The sequence below is a fragment of the Aptenodytes patagonicus genome, chromosome Z (genome assembly GCF_965638725.1).
Source record: "Aptenodytes patagonicus chromosome Z, bAptPat1.pri.cur, whole genome shotgun sequence".
In the NCBI taxonomy this organism is placed as follows: Eukaryota; Metazoa; Chordata; class Aves; order Sphenisciformes; family Spheniscidae; genus Aptenodytes; species Aptenodytes patagonicus.
This window is the reverse complement of record NC_134982.1, coordinates 2976619-2993966: the sequence shown is the minus strand read 5'-3', so window position 1 is coordinate 2993966 and position 17348 is coordinate 2976619. Positions and strand designations below refer to the sequence as shown.

The 17348-nt window shown below is 41.6% G+C and overlaps 1 protein-coding gene across 1 annotated transcript; it reads left to right on the top strand.

Annotated features, from left to right (window-relative positions):
- Nucleotides 1-153: 153 nt before the first annotated feature.
- Nucleotides 154-16989, top strand: LOC143172689 (SKA complex subunit 1-like). Its single transcript, XM_076362366.1, has 7 exons — nucleotides 154-205; nucleotides 1112-1216; nucleotides 2181-2305; nucleotides 3019-3110; nucleotides 6593-6730; nucleotides 11539-11708; nucleotides 16406-16989. Exons 2-7 carry the CDS (start codon nucleotides 1129-1131, stop codon nucleotides 16552-16554), a joined length of 762 nt encoding a protein of 253 aa, XP_076218481.1. The 5' UTR covers nucleotides 154-205; nucleotides 1112-1128; the 3' UTR covers nucleotides 16555-16989.
- Nucleotides 16990-17348: the final 359 nt, after the last annotated feature.

Genomic DNA, 17348 nt, shown 5'->3' with positions numbered 1-17348 from the left:
CCGCCCTTCCTTCCCGCCTTCCCCGGCGGCCGCCTCGCCGGCGCTTCACCGCGCATGCGCCGCGCAGGCGCCTGCGCTCTTCAACGGCCGGCCGAGCGCGGCGGGTTTGAACCGGCGCTGCCGCCGAGAGACGCCGGGGCCCTCCCGCGGGGAGCCGCCTCCCTCCTCACCCTCCCGGGCGAGCTGGCTCCGGTCGTTGGCGGCGGTGAGAGCGGGGCGCCGCGGGGGAGGAGATACCCGCGTTGGGTCGGGACGCGAGGCAAAACGGAGGGCGGGGGGGTGCCGCGGGTTGTAACGGTTTCTCCTGAGGTGTGGAAGGTGTGGAAGTCGGCCGGTCTCTAACGACTAATTTAGCAAGCGTGCTAGCTCGCGGTGCGTTACAACTAAAAGCAAAAGAAAAGGTTCGTTTCCAGGTGCGAGGTAACCACCAGAGGGAGCCGCGTGAGCGCTGTGAACACAAGGGCTGTCAGACAATAGGCTCCGGCGGAGGTTTGTTGCACTGCGATTGGGGAAGGTGCAGTTCGGCAACGCTTTTTTATCAGTTATTTTCCGTAATGGAGTTAATAAGTGTACTTACGCAAGAGTAACCGATATACAATGCTACTTTTTGTGCCTCCATACACTGCTAGCAAGCAAGTGCACATTTTGTTTTGTTTAGTTACTGGTCTTTTAAAAAAAAAAAAAAAAACAAAAAACATCTCTTTAAATATTAATCATCTGCTCCAAGCTCCCTGAGAGCGCCTTATAGCAGTTCTTTATATAAACCAGATATTTCTTGTTTATTGCAGTAAATTTCCAACTCCCTTAGTAGTGAACATGTTAATATAATAAAGACTTACCCAGTTTCACGAGGAATCGTACTGATATTACACTGCATTTGCCTCCAGAGTTCAGGGAAATTGCTTTGTCTTGTCTTATGCCAGTCGCTTTGTACTTTCTCTCCTGTTTTCAATTTAGTAAAATAAGAGGTAGTTACTACACTTACTGATTCATTTAAGTCCCCTTTGCTTCGTTGATGCACCAGGGTCCTTTTTAAAATTCTGCTTGTGTGCTTAGTGTTTGCAACTTAGGTCTTTCTTAAATTACTACATTCTTTTTTATTTCCCCTCAGTATGATAATAGAGGAATATGGCGTCTTCAGACCTGGAAGATTTATGCTTTCACATCAACACAAAGATTTCAACAATTAAAAAGACTCTTCAATTAAGAAACATAGGTAAAAGAAATTGAGAGAGGGTTTTGGTTTGCACCTCCTTGCAGGAAACGGGAATGCTCTAATTAGGCAAGGAATGTAACATGAAGTGGAAATCAAGAAAAACATAGAGAACAACAAAAAAAGTGAGCAAGGATGGCAAAACGGGAGCATTATCAGGGAACCAGGTGCCAAGCAGAGAAAGTGAGCTAAGTGAAAGTATGCTCCTCTGAGGGACTTGGGAGACTGGTGGTTAATGCACCCTATATTCTATATACTTGATGGGGAAAGCTCCAGATGGGAGAAGAAAAAAATATCTTGGGGAGTATGTTAAGCCTAATTACAAAAATGTGCAAAGGCACAGATGGAGGTTTATACAGGTGTCTTGTTCTAGCATTCCAGGAGTGCCTGGCTGTGATGTAAACATGCAGTGGGTAACAAACTTATTTAAACCGAGGTGCTGAAGTTGATTTGCAAGTTTTAGGTTCATCCCTTATCCTTTGCTAGGCACAAATGGACGTTACACGGGATCATTGAAATGTTGGCTGGGAGGGTCATCTAGGCTAACCTCCTGTTTGAAGAGGAACTATAACCTTTTCCAAAGAGGGCAGTAGCTTTCTAGCTCCCCTAAACAGAGGGAGATCATGAAGGAGAGCAGGGTGCTGCAGCCAAGCAGTTGTGAAAGCCAGGCTGTGTTTAAAAGCTGTGTCCTCCACCTGCAACCTGCAGTGGGTATAGCTTAGCGTTTTCCAGCATCGTGCTGGAGAGGGGCCTTTATTCCTGCAGCAGCTTTGAACTCTGTTGCCTGTATGGAGAAGGAGGTTGACTGTTTGACCAGTGAATACTGCTGCTTCTCCTGGGAAGATATGGTGGTTGGGGAGCACGGAGTTAGTAGATAATCACTGCTTGTGGAGGGGAGGAAAATGGGATTTTTGGTTTTGTGTTGGAGGTGTTTTGGCTTTTTGGCTTAACGTTCTCTCTTTGACAGGTCAAGAACCATCCCTCAAATCTATGCTCTGTAAAATAGGACATGAGATGGTTCTCTTGCATGATCTCCTGAATAAAATGGAAACGGAAGTTCAACAGCAAGAAAAACTGAAAAATTTGCTAAAAGTAATCTTTCTTTTCCTGTTCATAAAATACTGAAAGATTCAAAGGAGTCTTTGATAAGTGCATAGTTGTTCTTTTCTAGATCCTAAGTGATATGTTAGGATGCATGAGGCTGCTTATAAGTGGAACTGGGACTCAGAACAGGCTTACTGATGGTTTATTAAGCAGCTCTCCAGCATAGCGAACATAAAAATCTTATTTTTCAAGGTTTAATACATTGAAAGCATGTCTTTATCATAATAGATACTGTGATCTAAAGAGCAGTTCTATTTTTACATCCTTGCAATAGCCATGAAAATGATTTAATTAGGATATTTATCTGTTTTAGTGTGTGCTTGCAGTGCCTTCATGTGTGTGAAAGTGTTGTTTGGGGAATGTAGATGAGTTTCCTGTAGTATCTCTTCATTGCCATCGCTGTTCCCCTGCCCAGACCTGCTAGGATATATTGTTAAAGGTTTACTTCTTGCCCACTCAAATTTCTCTGATGCTTCGAGGGCAAGGACAGACAAGCTTATGTTTTCTTACTCTTAGCTTTGTTTTTCTGAGCTTTGCTAGTTGCTTTTGGGGAAATTAGGAGGTAAAGAGGTAAGATGATGGGGAGAGAGCAAAGGACGCCTCAGGTTAAAAAAAATTTTAGCATCGCCCTAATAGTAAACTAATTTTACTTGCTTGACGTTAAGTTTCGGATTTCTGATGAAGTCTAACATTAATTTCAGGAGCTCCAGAAGTCTGCCGAGAGAGATCAAAATGAAGCGCAGCACCTCCGTGAAAACATTCCTCCCCATCTGCCTAAACCAACTCAGAGCTGGTAGGTGGTACGTGAGCATGGAGGTATCGGGCTGCTCCGGGCAGTGTACAGCTACAGCACTGTACAGCTCTACTCCTTCTACCGTATATTAACTGTGAACTTTTGGGAGCTAGGGTTGTTATAAGTATTGATTCTGGAGTTTGCTCTTGATTGATCACTACCAGGCTTGTGCTAGCACCCTAACAAATCCTTCAGGTATAACCTGTAAAATACCAAGTTGTTCAGATGGAAGCTTCCAGTGGCAGGTGTGACGTTATAGTAGAAAACTAGTTCTTCAATAAATCTGAACATTCCTTGCTTTAGAATGGCAAACACTGATTTGATAGCTGCAGTGCCTAAGGATTGAAGGGTGGGTTAGTGATCCAAATGCTGGGTTACTAGAACTGAAATTCAACACTGCCATTCCAAATATCATTAAAAAAAAAAATCCTCTAATTCAATCATCTTTCTGTGGGGATTTGGATTATGGTTGTGGTATTTTTATTCTCCTTTCCCTGCAGCAGCCTGGCATTTGTTTTAGCTAGCAATGACATCCACCTGCCTTTGAGAGGGCTGTACTAAGAAACTGTTCAGAATAAAGTAGCTCAAGTGAGAGGATGAGACACAAGAATGTGGAACAACAGCTATTATTCAAAAGGCTTCTAAGGCATTATAACTCTGATTGTGTTTCTCAGAGTGGTCAGCTCTTTCTTTGGCCTGTTGGAATTGCTTTTTATTTTTGAGTGATGTTAGTGTACGCCGGATGAGGGTCTCTTCTAGATTCTAACATCTGGAGATTCCAGAACTTGTTTCCACCCTTGTAGCTTGTCAGAAGGCAATGCATCAGTCTATTTGAATTCAGCGCTTCCAATATGTGCCCTGAATCTATCGGCTTTACCTGGTCTTGCTCCTAATGCCAGACAAGCTTCAGGCTGAAAACATTACAGGCGTATTCCAGCAAAGTAAAAGGTTAAGGATGTGGAAACAAGGTTACAGAAGAGAAAAACAAACTGTAATTTTAGGTAGCGTGTAGCAATATTCTCACCTGTGTCTGTACTGCTTGTATTGAAATTTGGACTAGTCTTATCTGGTAAAGAGATGACTTGTACAGAAGACTTTTTCTGAATGCTACCCTTCAGACAGGAACCCTCAGTTTAGGAAACAGCCTCCCAAAATGTGTCTAGAGATGTCTTGTTCCTTTTCAATTTCCTTTTCGACTTAGATGTTGCAGAATTTATTTTTGTGTGTGTGAAAGAATGGAATTATCACTGGGGTTCTGCCTTCTTTTCATAACTTACTTTCTTAATTTAGGAAAAACCTTTACCTTAAGTTTATGTTAGCTCCTGGGAATTGTTTACATGCAAATGAGGCTTGTTTAGTGATTGTATTACCTCTGATATCAAAAACATTCTTTGGGATGTTAGTTTCACTTCCAGGCTTGTCCTGCTTTTGATCAAGAAGTTAATTGTGGTGCAAGTTTAGCTGGTCCTTCCCTTTCTAGACAGAACCACACATGTGAAACTAGGCAAGTTTTTCTAATAATTTTCTACAGATTGTGCTCTGCCAGCTTATAACCGCTGTTCTGTCAGTGTCCGACAGACCGTAATTGGTCAGAACCCATCTGTATTGGTGTAAATGGGCCTTCAGTCCTCTTCCCCAAACCTTCATCTGTTGACCCTCTCCATTTCTGTTCCTCTGTGTCCCAAAATGCTTGGGGAGCTGAATACTAATTGTCTGTTGAGTGAATATAACGAGATAAGTAATGCAGAAAGCAGAGCGAGCACTTGAACGCTGGCGCTACAGGCCTCCAGATTTCAGAAAGAATGAAAACTCCCACACAGACGAATTGAACAATTCATGGCTTTAGCTATTGTTTCTCTCCTGTGTTCTTCGTTTTGATGTTCTTATTTACCGGAGGAATCTCACTGAAATAAAAAGCAAGTTCAATATATCTAAGCCCTTTGTGTTCCAGATGTCTATTGACAGAGCAGTTTCTCACTACTCCAAACCCAGATTTTGAATACAAGCTTCAGTTCTTTCTTTTCATGGTCCAGGTCAGCAGTGAGCTGTACGTGTACCATCTCACTGCAGCAATGTACAGGCAAGGTAGTGGGTAGGAACCCAAAGCAGAAGTACCTGGGGGTGGGGAATCATCTAGAAAAGGTAAGAGGTTTGTTGCAGTGAGGACAATGGCAGGAGATTGGAGCGTACAGGAGGAGTGAAGTTTTACGACACAAATTCACCTCCCTCGGTCCTTGTGTTTACCCTTCTATTCCAAACCACCAAAAATCCCCACCCTTCCCTTTCCCTCTTCTTTGCTGACATTCCCTGCAACTAGTGCTAGCTTCAGGGTGCCGGGATTAGTTTTGTGCAGGGCCACACCTTGGTTTTCAGATGTTTATATCTGAATTAGTTTAACTGTTGGTGTCCTGGATTTCGGAAGGGCTCTGCATTGTGGCACGGAGCAGAGCTTCCCCTGTCACTGTGTCACGGACCAGACAGTTTGGGAGTCCAGCAGGTGACACTCGCTGTCCTCCGCACCGCAGTCGTCTTCCCTGGGAAATGGGACACTGGGTTTGGGGGTGTCACATCAAGTGAGACATCAAATCCCGGCCCTCAGGTCAACAGAGGCACTGCTGTGCTGTTCGCTGACTGTAGGGCCCCACATCAAACAAAGATGTCTTCTTGTGGGAAGGTTAGATCAAAGTAGAGGATCAGTTCTTTGTGACAGGTCAGCTCGGTACTGCTTTAGTTATTTCTGTTGCGCATCGCAGCCCAGTAACATCCTTGTATTCAGATGACGGTGAATTTGGCCGAATGCATCCTCTTTGCTGTCCTTCTACCGATGAGTAGGACAGCAGCTAGCTAGGTGGGTGGCTGGCAAATAACTCGGCGTTTGAGGCTCTAAGCTGAGGGTTTGGAGGAAGGGTGAATTTATAAAAAAAATAATGCTCTAATAATCGCTCAAAGCAGGAAATTCCTCGGCTTTTGGGATCTTGCCTAAAAAAAAAAAATATAAAAAAAATCCCAGCCTGCTGGATGGTGTTGAATTTCTTTGCTTCAGAAGATTAATGGATGAGTCAGGCTTCCCAAGATTTGAACTTCTTTCAAAGAGCTGTGAAGTATTTCAGATCTGCCTGTTAGGCTGCAGCTCTGTGCTGTGGTTCATCTGATAAAAAGCGAGGCCTCATGTTCTGTGAAATGTAATGGTACATTGAATTCTTAACTGCTCTGTGCTGCATTTGGACTGCTTCCAATTCACCTGCTAGCAGCCTCTCTAGCAGAGAAATGAAGAGCTATAATGAAGCCAGCTAAAGTATGCAATTTGAAATGGAGTAGGCTCGCTTTATTTATTTTTCTTTCAGGAAAGATCACGAATTGTGTTCATCCAGCCTAACAGATGGGTTGGAACTTAGGTCTGTGAGTAAGCAGACGATAATATAATGCTCTTCTCCTTACTACTTATCTGCTATTTATACACTTAATATTCGTTCATTTTACAGCATCACTGGGCTAACTGCGAAATGTGAAGAACAAACAAAAGTTGCAGAACTCGAACGTGCAAAGAAACCTACAAAAGAGTCAAGACTTATTAAAGAAGCACCCTTAATAACTGCAGAAGAATTTGAAAGTGTTCCTGCGTAAGTGAGCATGGCTTTTCTTAGACCCTGTCATGCTGATTTGGGTGGCAAACGTAGGTTTGGGAAAGTGAGCTCTTGCAGAACTGAGACTGACAGAGACGTTTTGAAATTTTAAATGTTCCACAGGATGAAACATCATGATGATAGCTCCAAATAGTCTATGCAATACTGGCAAACCTGGAAACGAAATGAATAGAGCTCATTAGGTTCTTTTGTATGTATATGTTGGGAAGATCAGAACTAATCAGTTAAAACCCAAACCTCTTATCTCAAAAGTCATTTTAATTGTATGAACAGAAATATATTAGCTAATAGATGGGTTGACTTCTTGTTTCGAGAACTGATATTTAAAAAAAAAAAAGCCATCATCTCATAAGATGAAAGGTATGGTTACACTTAAAGGAAAAATAACGATAAATGCTGTTTTTATTTGAGCCAACTATTGGTTTCTGAAAACTTCAAGTCTTGACTTATCAATCTGTTTTGGGACAGGAGAAGAAATCAGACTTGTTAAAAGCAGAAAAACACCTCCCACTGAAATATCGCAAACTTCTGGAATAGAAAGCTGTGGGTTTTTTCCCCTACCATCAGGACCTGATTAATAGACATCCTTGTCTGAAATCTGTCATGTAGGAATAACTTTTCTTCAATGGCATTTTGGGGACAATGACAAATATTTCTGCAAAAACGAGAAAATTCTGTTGATGCCTAAGGCTAAATTGTTACCTAGACTCTAGATTCAGTGTGTTCCCTGGCAACACTTGTTTCAATAAGAATTTTTTTTTTTTGAGTCTGTGTTGTACTTGAGGCTTTCAAATCATCTTTCCTATAGCTTTCAAAATTTTCAGGTGAGCAATGTCCATTTTCTTCCACCAAATTGCTCAATTCAAAAAATGAAGGGGCCTGAATGTTGAGCTAATAGTAAAGGACTTTTTTTTGGTTACTTCTTAAAAGTGCATGCACCTGGTATTTTTGTTCTGCAGGTCATCTCCAGTGTTTGGTGGATTTACTCCCCTAGGTACTTCTCTCCTGATAAAATTTTGGAAAAGTAAAGCTGGAGCATGGGAATTTTTGGTCTTTATGTCTGCTAAGGCAAGAGAAGTAGATGTAGACCATTACAGCCAAATGTTGTTTTAACCCTCCAGTTAAAGCTATGATCTTCCCTGATAACCCCTTAAAGTGTTTCATTATCCTTGAAAGTGGAAGGTTTTCCACTGCTGTTTGTGGCCGGGGAGAATGGGGACAGAGGCCAGCTGGGTACTCTTATATTAATTGCTGGCTTACAGAAAGGTTGCATCTTAGATTGTGCTCGTGGGGCTATAGAAATATCTTTATTTGGATGGGCAAAGCATGTTTGTTCTGTGGAGGAAGATTTATGTGAATTTAAATAGATCTATTAATCTACCAGTTTTTTCCTGTTGCCTGGCAGCATTGTAATGCAAGATTGGGGGAGTCTGCTAAGCTTGCAATTTCACATGCTATTTAATCAAATCTAAGCAGCACATGTTTGTGACCCAAATTTTCTCCCACCCAACATATTCTCCTAGAAGAATGAGAATTAGGTCCATAACCCAGTTCTCCAGGTCAGCACTGGTTCTGATGTAGGATCTCTTTATACCTGCTGGCAATAGCGATGGGGAATACTGCTGCATTTTTACACAGCTCTGGTCCCCGAGCCGCGTGGCTGTGCTGGTACAGGACTGTGCCTATGCTAAGCCTGTCTGAGGGACTTAATAAAGCACAACTGTGCATATGCATCACATATGTGTCGAAATCCCTTACCAGCTGGGTATGGCGGGTTTTGAATCAGCCAAGAGTCTCCTTCTTCTCTCCCTTCCTACCACAGCTGTGGTAGATTGTAACTGAAAAATCTAGGTGGTTTTCACCCCCTTTGTGCTGAAAGTGAAGGAGAATCTCTCCCCAGCATCATTAGGGCACTAAAAGGGATATACAGTCTTCAGTGACTTGATATTTTTAGAACTTTGCAGCAGGTATTTAACAAAGGTGCATGCTGTGTTAAGGTGCAGATATGGAGCACCTTGATCAAATAGAATACTCTCGCACAGTAAGAAACTTGCAAATTATCTTAGCCTTCAAATCTGTTGCAGAAAGATCCTTTTTGGAGGAAGGAAAAAGGAAATTGCACAGTAGATGTCTCGGTTAACTTTGAATTCAAGGCAAAGGAAAATGCTTGCTTTATTCTGTCTCTAAAATTCTTACCCCTTAAGATATTTTTAGAATCTGCACAGTCATTATAACTCTGAAGTCTCAGAAGATGGTAACTTGGGGGAATATATGTTTCTTTTAGCCTAAGCGTTTTTGAGGGAGCAGGGTTGGCCATTAGGAGGTTTATCTCTTTTTCCAGTGGTATATATGTGATATACTGATGATGTTTTCTTTGAAGAACATAGCACTGTGCTTTGGTTTTCATACCTATGGAAAAAAATGTTTTGAAAAGGGCTTCTGTGGATTAAAAAAAAGAAATCGGGTCACTTGTTTTTAAAAAAAAAAGTTCTGAATGTTTTCGCTTTTGATGTAGTGAAGCAGATTTTAAAGTTATTTTAAATCTAAATTAAATGGATGATTTTGGAACTTCTCAACTTTGTATTTTTATATTAGCCTATGTACAGACTGAAATAAATGTCAGCATTTATGGGTTTGCTAGCCATGGCTGGATAGAAACATGAGAAAACTGTGGAACAGCTGGAGTTTTTATGATCCTTACAGCTATGCACAGAAGAAAAATTCCAATTGCTTTTGACAGAATTTGATTTGAGATTAAGGCGCCTATGTTTAAGTGTCTGTGACACAGGTGTCTCCACGCCCACCGAGTGCCCCCACTCCTGTCGCTGAACGTCAGGACAGTCAGCGAAACCAGAAAACGGCTCAGCTGCCTAGCTGCACATGGCGTCTTTCGGTTGCCTAAGCAGAACTGTCTGGTGCCATTGCAGATGCTTTAGCATGCACTGCCAGATCTTTAGCTCCTGAATTTTCTGTAAACCCCAGCCCATCTGCTGGCCCTGTCTGAGCATCCCGGATGCCTGAGGGTCCTCTCAAAGAGCACTCGGTTCTTAGGTTTAGGCAACCAAATCTGCTTCAGGATGAGCTGCGGTGTTCTTTTGGCTTTATTAAGTGTATTCACTGTATGTCTACCGATAGTGGGAGCACAAGAACTTAAATACCGGTATTTTATACCTCTGGCCTTAATCTTCATAGCTCTGCACGTTCCCCTGTGACTTTATAAATAGGCTAAGGGATGCAGATAGGGCAATAAATAGCAATGTATACAGGCAAAGCCCTTCTGTGGTTGTAGGCTGTGTTACTCGTTCATGGCGAGTGTGACTGCATTTCAGGGGTGGTAGCGCGGCTTTTATTTGAAAAGATGTTATGTGTGCCAAGTAGAGCGTTTTTATAAAAATGGCTGCACCTCCAATTTTGAATCTGGATTAATCAAAATATCAATAAAGTTAAACTGGCTACAAATATGTCAGTAGCAATTCAGTCTGAAATTAGAGCAATTGCTTTGATTTCAGGAGTTCTTACACACCCCGCGCAGACCTGTCTCCCTGGCAGGGACTGGTTATTATTAAAATCTACAGCAAGTGCTTATTTTTAGCTGGCAATTGTGTAATGCCTGCCCACATTCTGGTTTGGAATATTGAATTTGTAATTGATTAGCTACTTGTGCTTTCAATTCTTTGTATGTTTTCCAAAGATTGAGTTTTTCCGTTCAAATTAAAATGAGGGAAGAATTTCCTGTTCATCGATCTTTTCAGTCTTACTGTCCTTCAGCTTTTAGCCGCCTGATGTCCTGACCTAAAGAACCCCATTCGTTCTTAAAATGAATTGTAACAGTTCTTGATTCCACACATCTGCAAACTGACACCGAACCAAATCCAAACAGCCAAGTTTGGTCTGTTGTAGTGACTGAATGGTGATCACAGGATAATTCCAGTTGCAAGGTTGCCCTGGCTTTTACTGCAGTGTTTTCTGGGGTTTGGGTTTTGTATTTAGCTTACTGCTTGTCATATGAGTTTCAGATTTCATTTTTAGATAATGGCTTCTCAGTTGGCAGCATGTTTCCTTTTCCGTGAATGCATGCCTTTACATCTATAAATGCTGAATAGCCTTACTTGCAAATATTCCAGTGTTCTAATATTTCCACATCACTTTTTTTTATCTTCTGTGCTTCCTGTACCTCTAGGCTGTTATCAACAGATCTTATTCTTTTAGTACTGGTTTTATGAAACTGAAAGTTCAGAAGCGGGTGTTGGTAGTGCAGAACTGTGTTTGTATAGCTCAGTAGGCTGCACAATAAAATATAGAAAAACAACACAAAACTAGTATTTCTTAAAAAAACCCAAAGGAATGGCTGTAAGATCAAACACAGGTTATTTATGATTACAATATGAACCAAATTGCACTCTTAGGCAGAAACATTTAATTTCAGTTTTGGCTCATGTTATGTTTTCTGCAAAGTTGCTTGATTTTTCTGCGTTTGTAGTTTAAGTGGTACGCTATAAAAGCAACCTTTATTCCATTTTGAAAAGCTCCTTACAGCTTTAGTGCTGGATTTTTTTTTACTACTTAATTTAGCTTTCTAATGGTTCATCTTTCTGGCTTTTCAACATTATTAAACAATCAAGGGAACGAACAAAATTAACTACTACATTTATTCATTAACACAAAGCAGAAGAAACCGCATCTGACTAGGAATTGCATGTTCAATTACGGCTAATGAAAGAGAAAAATAAACACGGAACTTCGTTTGTGACTTTCTGGTTACTGACTTTTATTTTTATTTGTAGGTATATGAAAGGTCGTTTAACGTACAATCAGATTAATGCGGTTGTTCAAGATATGAACAAGGCTGTGGTGGGCAAGTACAAGATCCTGCATCAGCCTTTGAGATCTATGAATGCGGCAGTCAGAAATCTCTACCACAGGTTCCTGGAAGAAGAAACTAAGGATACAAAAGGTTTTTTTTTCTTTTTTTTTCATTTGTTAGTACCAAACTCACAGCATTTGGATATTGCAGCACAAGTATAAAAATACGGGACAAGATATTGAATGACTAATGACAGCACGTGCTTTTCATGTTATAGTGTAACTTAAAGCGTCTTATTCTCAGAAAATAGTCCGTCCAGGCAGTCTGGTAGTTGGTGGAATGGTTTAACCTGTGGGAGTGTTTAAAACGGTCAGTCCTGAAAAATTTTAGAAAACCTGCTATCGCTTATTCTCAGATGGAGAACAGGGGAAAAAAAAAAAAATAATAATCTGTTGACCTAGCAGGGCTTTCCCTCCCTTCCCAGCATGGGGTGCCACAGTCTAAATCAGATTTGGCCCTGAAGAATTCCTGGCCACTACAGGGGGCAAACAGCGCTTCGACAGTCTGGAGCGGGGAAAGTTCTGGTCCTCCCTTGATATCAGGGGAGGAGAACAGAGGTGACATTCATCTCCAGATCAGATTCTAGGCCATAAGGAATACAAATGTCTTATTTGAAGAACTGGGTGGTCAGTGTAAAATCCAGTCACCTCTTCTGGATGAAGTCCTATAGTGTAGCAACAAGGGTTATTGTTGTGACTGAAGAGTTTTCCCCATAACTGATTTGGTTACTTTTTATATGTTTTCACTGAAAACATGTCACTTTCATGGTGTGTTGTAGCAAAAACTTTGAGTGCACAAAGTTTTAACTTGGAATCACTACAAGCTCTGGAAACTCCTAGTTTGATAACCAAACTGCATAAACTGCGTTTTCAGTTTTTAAGCTAGAATGGACACAAACTATTAAAAATTTGTTCTGAAGTTGGGAAATCTGGGTAACCGGTCGTGCTGCAGCAGCTTTGTGGAAGAGACAAGGCTGTCTGATAACCTTAAGAAGTTTTCTCCACCTAAAAGCGTAGAGGGAGTGAAAATGCACCGAAATGTCTGCCTCTCAATTTAAAAGCAAGCTGTACTTTCAGGTTAGTTTTTCCAAAGATATGTAGCACAGTAAATCTCTCGTATTAAAATCTCCTTTTTGACATTCCTTTCCTTTTGAGAACAAGTACGTAATTATTCCTGGAGGGGTGTACTGCACATATCGAGCTTGGCGATGGCCTTGGAATGCCCTCATGTTTCCAAGTTCAGACATAAAGCATGGAGCAAACTCTCTTCTGTCTCACAGAAAGAAAGCTCTCTTTCTGATAACACCTTAGCACCCACCTCTCGATTTTTTTTTTTTCCTCCCCCTTTTTTTTTTTTGCGCATTCACTGGGTACTCAGGAGTCCCCTTATAACAAACAACGACTTTTTCTTCCTTCCTTTGGATTTGTTGCTGATCAAGACTCTCAATATTTATGGTATGGTGATAACAACACTAACTTCTAGATTCTAAATGCATCTCTTCTGTAGGGAAGGAATTCTGATATGATGGATATGCCTGGCGGTTTATTTTGAGACCTATGCGATAAACATGTCGTATGAAAGTCAGTGTTGTAAAGAACTTTAATAAAAGCATGCTAAAGGCATGCGGCTAGACTACTTGACGTGACTGGCTTCCGATTTGGGCTCGGATAGTTTGTTTGGGGTTGTTTTTTCTAGACAAGTTCTGCTTCAGTCTAACAATGGCTCATATTAATCTGGGATTTCGCAAAATACTTGCTGCATCCTTTTTAACTTACAGTATCTTTTTGGTTTAACTGTTACTGTCCTCGGGACAATAGGAGCTTGAGCCCATGGCTGTAGAGGAGAGGCTGAACACTAAAAGGGCCCTCCTCGGCCTGGAACGCTGCTTAGTCCACACCGTGATCTGTGGCAGCCCCGGCTGCAATGCAGGAGCCATTCTTGCAACTTGAGAAAGCTACAACTAGTCAGAGATAATCTTCTACCAGAATTTTTTTTTTTTTAAGTCTGGAAAAATTGAGGCTTTTAATTTCTTCAAGTACCTGAGGGACAGTCTTTATTTTTCTCGTTTATGTTAGAAAGTTCAGTTAGGAAACTAGGATTTTCAGCATCTGAGAGAGAGTGTGTGTGTGTGTGGTAGGTTTTCTTGTTTTGTTTTTGTTTGTTGTGACTAATCATCTAGAAAGTCTAGAGAAAAGGTCTGGCAGGCTGTCAGGCGGTTCTTATCTGGCCAGCACAAAATGATTAAATGTCTTTATCCATTGCATTTTTAAGGATGAGGTTGTGCATTCATTGATTTGTTTGCTTAAATTTCTGCTGTGAGTGTCTCTGCTTAGGATTCCCACAGTTTCTCAGACTGGGCTGCTTGCCAGCTGACCCCTTCCTCTGATTTCAAGAGGAGAAAAGATGCTGCCTGGTTTATCAGGGTAACTTCCCAGCCAGTAAGGTGACTCGGTTAGTTTAGCTAGTTATTTAGTGTATGGACCTACTGTTTCCAACCAAACCACCACCCTTTTTCCAGCTCTGGTTTCTTCATAAAAAAGATCCTGCTATGCTGAATGTTGTTGCCCTGGATTCTGGGCAAATGTAAGAAGAAATCGTGTTCTGCACGCATTCAGGACGTTTTGATGCTCCCGCAGATACAACAGACTGTGAAACCGGTATGCGGATTATCCCTGGGTTCCTAACACCATTTAGGTGTGTTGCCTTATTACTGGAAATTGCAAATGGTCTCTATCCAACTGTAGTTATATCTTAAGCAGTTGTGCAGGTGTTTTCTTTTCCTAGTAAATGAACTTTCCACTTCCCATCTGTATGTGAATTCGGCAGTGTTGCAAGCTCAGATTCCAGAATAGTTCCCATCTGGGGGAAGACCTCCAGCTTTTGACAGTTAGTGTCTCTGGAAGATTCTACTTCCTATTAGACATCTGTCTCACCAACTCTGAAAATGGCCCAGTCTGTGAGAAAACACGATCCGTTATTCTTCAGCTCTGGCTGAGCAATATTTTGGGGAACGCTATGCTTATGAACAGCGCTCTGGGACCTTCGTTCTAATGGCCGTCACATCCCTGGATGCTCCTTCAGAGTGGAGTGCTGTTAGATCACTCATAAGATGAAATTTCAAGATGAAATGTTTACAGAAAAACACAGATTTGCCTGTGTAAAGCTACATTGTACTTGTTTAATAAATAAATAAAAGCTTTCCTGGCGGCTCTGGCTTTCCAGCTAGCATCAGCTACTTTCTCCTCAGTTAAACTGGAAGGACTGTCCAATAATTTAATAGAAAGAAGAGATGCTCCATCTTATCTAAGATGATGCTGCCTCTGCCTTACTTTAAGGGTAAAAGGAAGAGGGAGAATGCCATCCTCTCTTTCCCAAGCTAGAACACCCCTAGCCTTGTGACTTCTTTCTCATGAGACTTGGAAGCATGATACTACAGAATAATGTTCTTTCCTTCTACTTACTCTCCTTAAAGGTAATTGGACGTTTCTTTCTTATACCTTAATTAGCATGTTCCTGGTTACAGATTGCTTTTCATTCTTATGGTTTTGTGAAGATGCGTGGTTAAAACCTTATGCCGTGTTACAGGAAGTATTAAATGTACAGGCATTTTACTAGAGCTATAATTATCTCCTGTCTGAGCAGCGCATAAAGACTGCATATGAAATCACAGCTAGTGAATAGAGCTATGGAGTGCTTAGAACAACTCCTTCCTTCCTTCCTCGTGTCTACTATTAGCCTGTGGGGACCTTCTCTTGGGGTTCTGTTGCAGGCATTTTAAATGCTTTAACTCCAGTCAAGGCCTTGGTTTCTTACAAGCACTTGATAATGAGAATTTCCTTTCAGAAGTAGTTAAATCAACTACAAGAAGGGATGGGCTGCCAGCTCTGGTGCAGGACCTTCCTGTGCCATTTTCTTAGAGACACGGAGAGGATGTCGTTCCAAGTGGTTAGTCTTTTTCTTGCATTTTCTCAGTTAATGAACAATTCTTCTTTTCCAAATCTGATGGCAGCCAAGGGAACGGCGGGCTGCGTAGCTCTGATGTATGCAGGGCTCCTTCCTTTTATTTGCAAAGGGCCAATTCCAGAACTTGAGTGCCTGCTGAGAGAACGTCGTCAGGCCACAGCTTATTTCAGACATTGCAAAGCAATTACTTGGGATTCAAATCACGCTGCTACTCAACTGTGTTCCATGATTGAAAGGCTGAAGCGTGGTGCCTTTCTCTGTAAAGCTGTGCTATGATCTTTAAGCAGGCCCTGAGCGTCTCTTTGGTTTTGCTCAGGTCAGTGCTTTGGATGTCACTGAGAGCAGAACACCTCTGGGCGAGGCCTCAAAGAGAAGTTTACTGTTAGGCGTCAAGGCCCTTCAAGGTGTGCTGTCAACTGGCTTTCTACTATCCCCATCTTCTGGCACATCCGTGGAACGTCTCGTGTCTGGCCCTGGGTGGTGTTTTGGACTGCTACAGACTTCACACCCTGATAGAGGAGCATGGATGGTTTGAGAGATGTTAGTAGATGCAGCTGACAACAGACGGAGCTCGCTGGATGGGGCCTGTGGACGATGCAGGGTAGTTGAACTTGGTGGGAGGGTTGGTAATTCTTCTTTCTGGTGACAAATATAGAAAGCAGAACAAAGTTCCTGAGATAGTGTGAGGCCGTCCTACTGCTGATTCTATTTTTTTTCATCAGTGTGCGGAATTGTTAAGAAGAGGCTGTATTGTTACTTGTGAAATGTTAAGTGTATCCTACAACATAGTCGCTTCTATAGCAAAGTCGTCATTTGTTTTCCAGGTGAATTTTTTATTGTGGAGGCTGATATCAAAGAGTTCACTCAGCTGAAAGTGGATAAGCGCTTCCATAGGATCCTCAATATCCTGCGCCACTGCCAGAGAGTGAGAGAAGTTCGTGGCTCAAGACTTGTCCGCTACGTCATCTGCTAATGAGCTTTCCATATTCTGCTTACCCAAGACACGGAAGGCAGAAGTATTTTGAGATGCAGAGGGATTTTGTTGTCTGCAGAGATTCTATGCGTAGGCATTCCCGTTCAGCTCCCTTATTTTCTAAAAGGCAGTGGTGGGGACCAAGAAGTGTTTTTTCAGACCTCTATCCTAAATTAGGAGTGGCAATGTCAAATGGCCTTGAAGTATTTGAATTTTGTTTTGAAAACTTGAGAGGAACTACTGTCTTTTGGTAAATTACAAATGCAAACCAGATATTTTTTAATCCCTCAAACGAATTTCCAGACTTCCTTTTCTTAATCTCTTTCTTTTTATCCTAATTGTATGTTTTGGACTTTCCTGCATCGCTTGAAGAGGAAGATCTGAGGTAGTTTAAACGCTTCCAGACTGATGATCAATAGTTCTGATAGCCGTGTGGTTTTCATACTTCATCATGCAGCCAGATTTTTCCCTCGGACCAACCCATTAGGCTGAAACAGTAGAGCAGTGGGGGTTTTCACGTGAAAATGTTGACTTTCACTTTGAAAATACCGGTCAAACTCATCACAGTTTTTATTACAGAAGGTTGCTTTCAAACGACCTATGAGTGTAGTAAGTTCCAGAGTAGAATTATTGTGATAAATATCAACTCTGCAAGTAATCAAAACTCTTTGATAAGAAAAGCTATGGTCTTTTTCTTCCGTGAGCCTGTATCTGCTGTTATCCTAACATCTCATCTAAAATACCTCCTTTTGTAACCTGTCGGTGTTAAAATGACAATTTAATGAGCAGAAGAC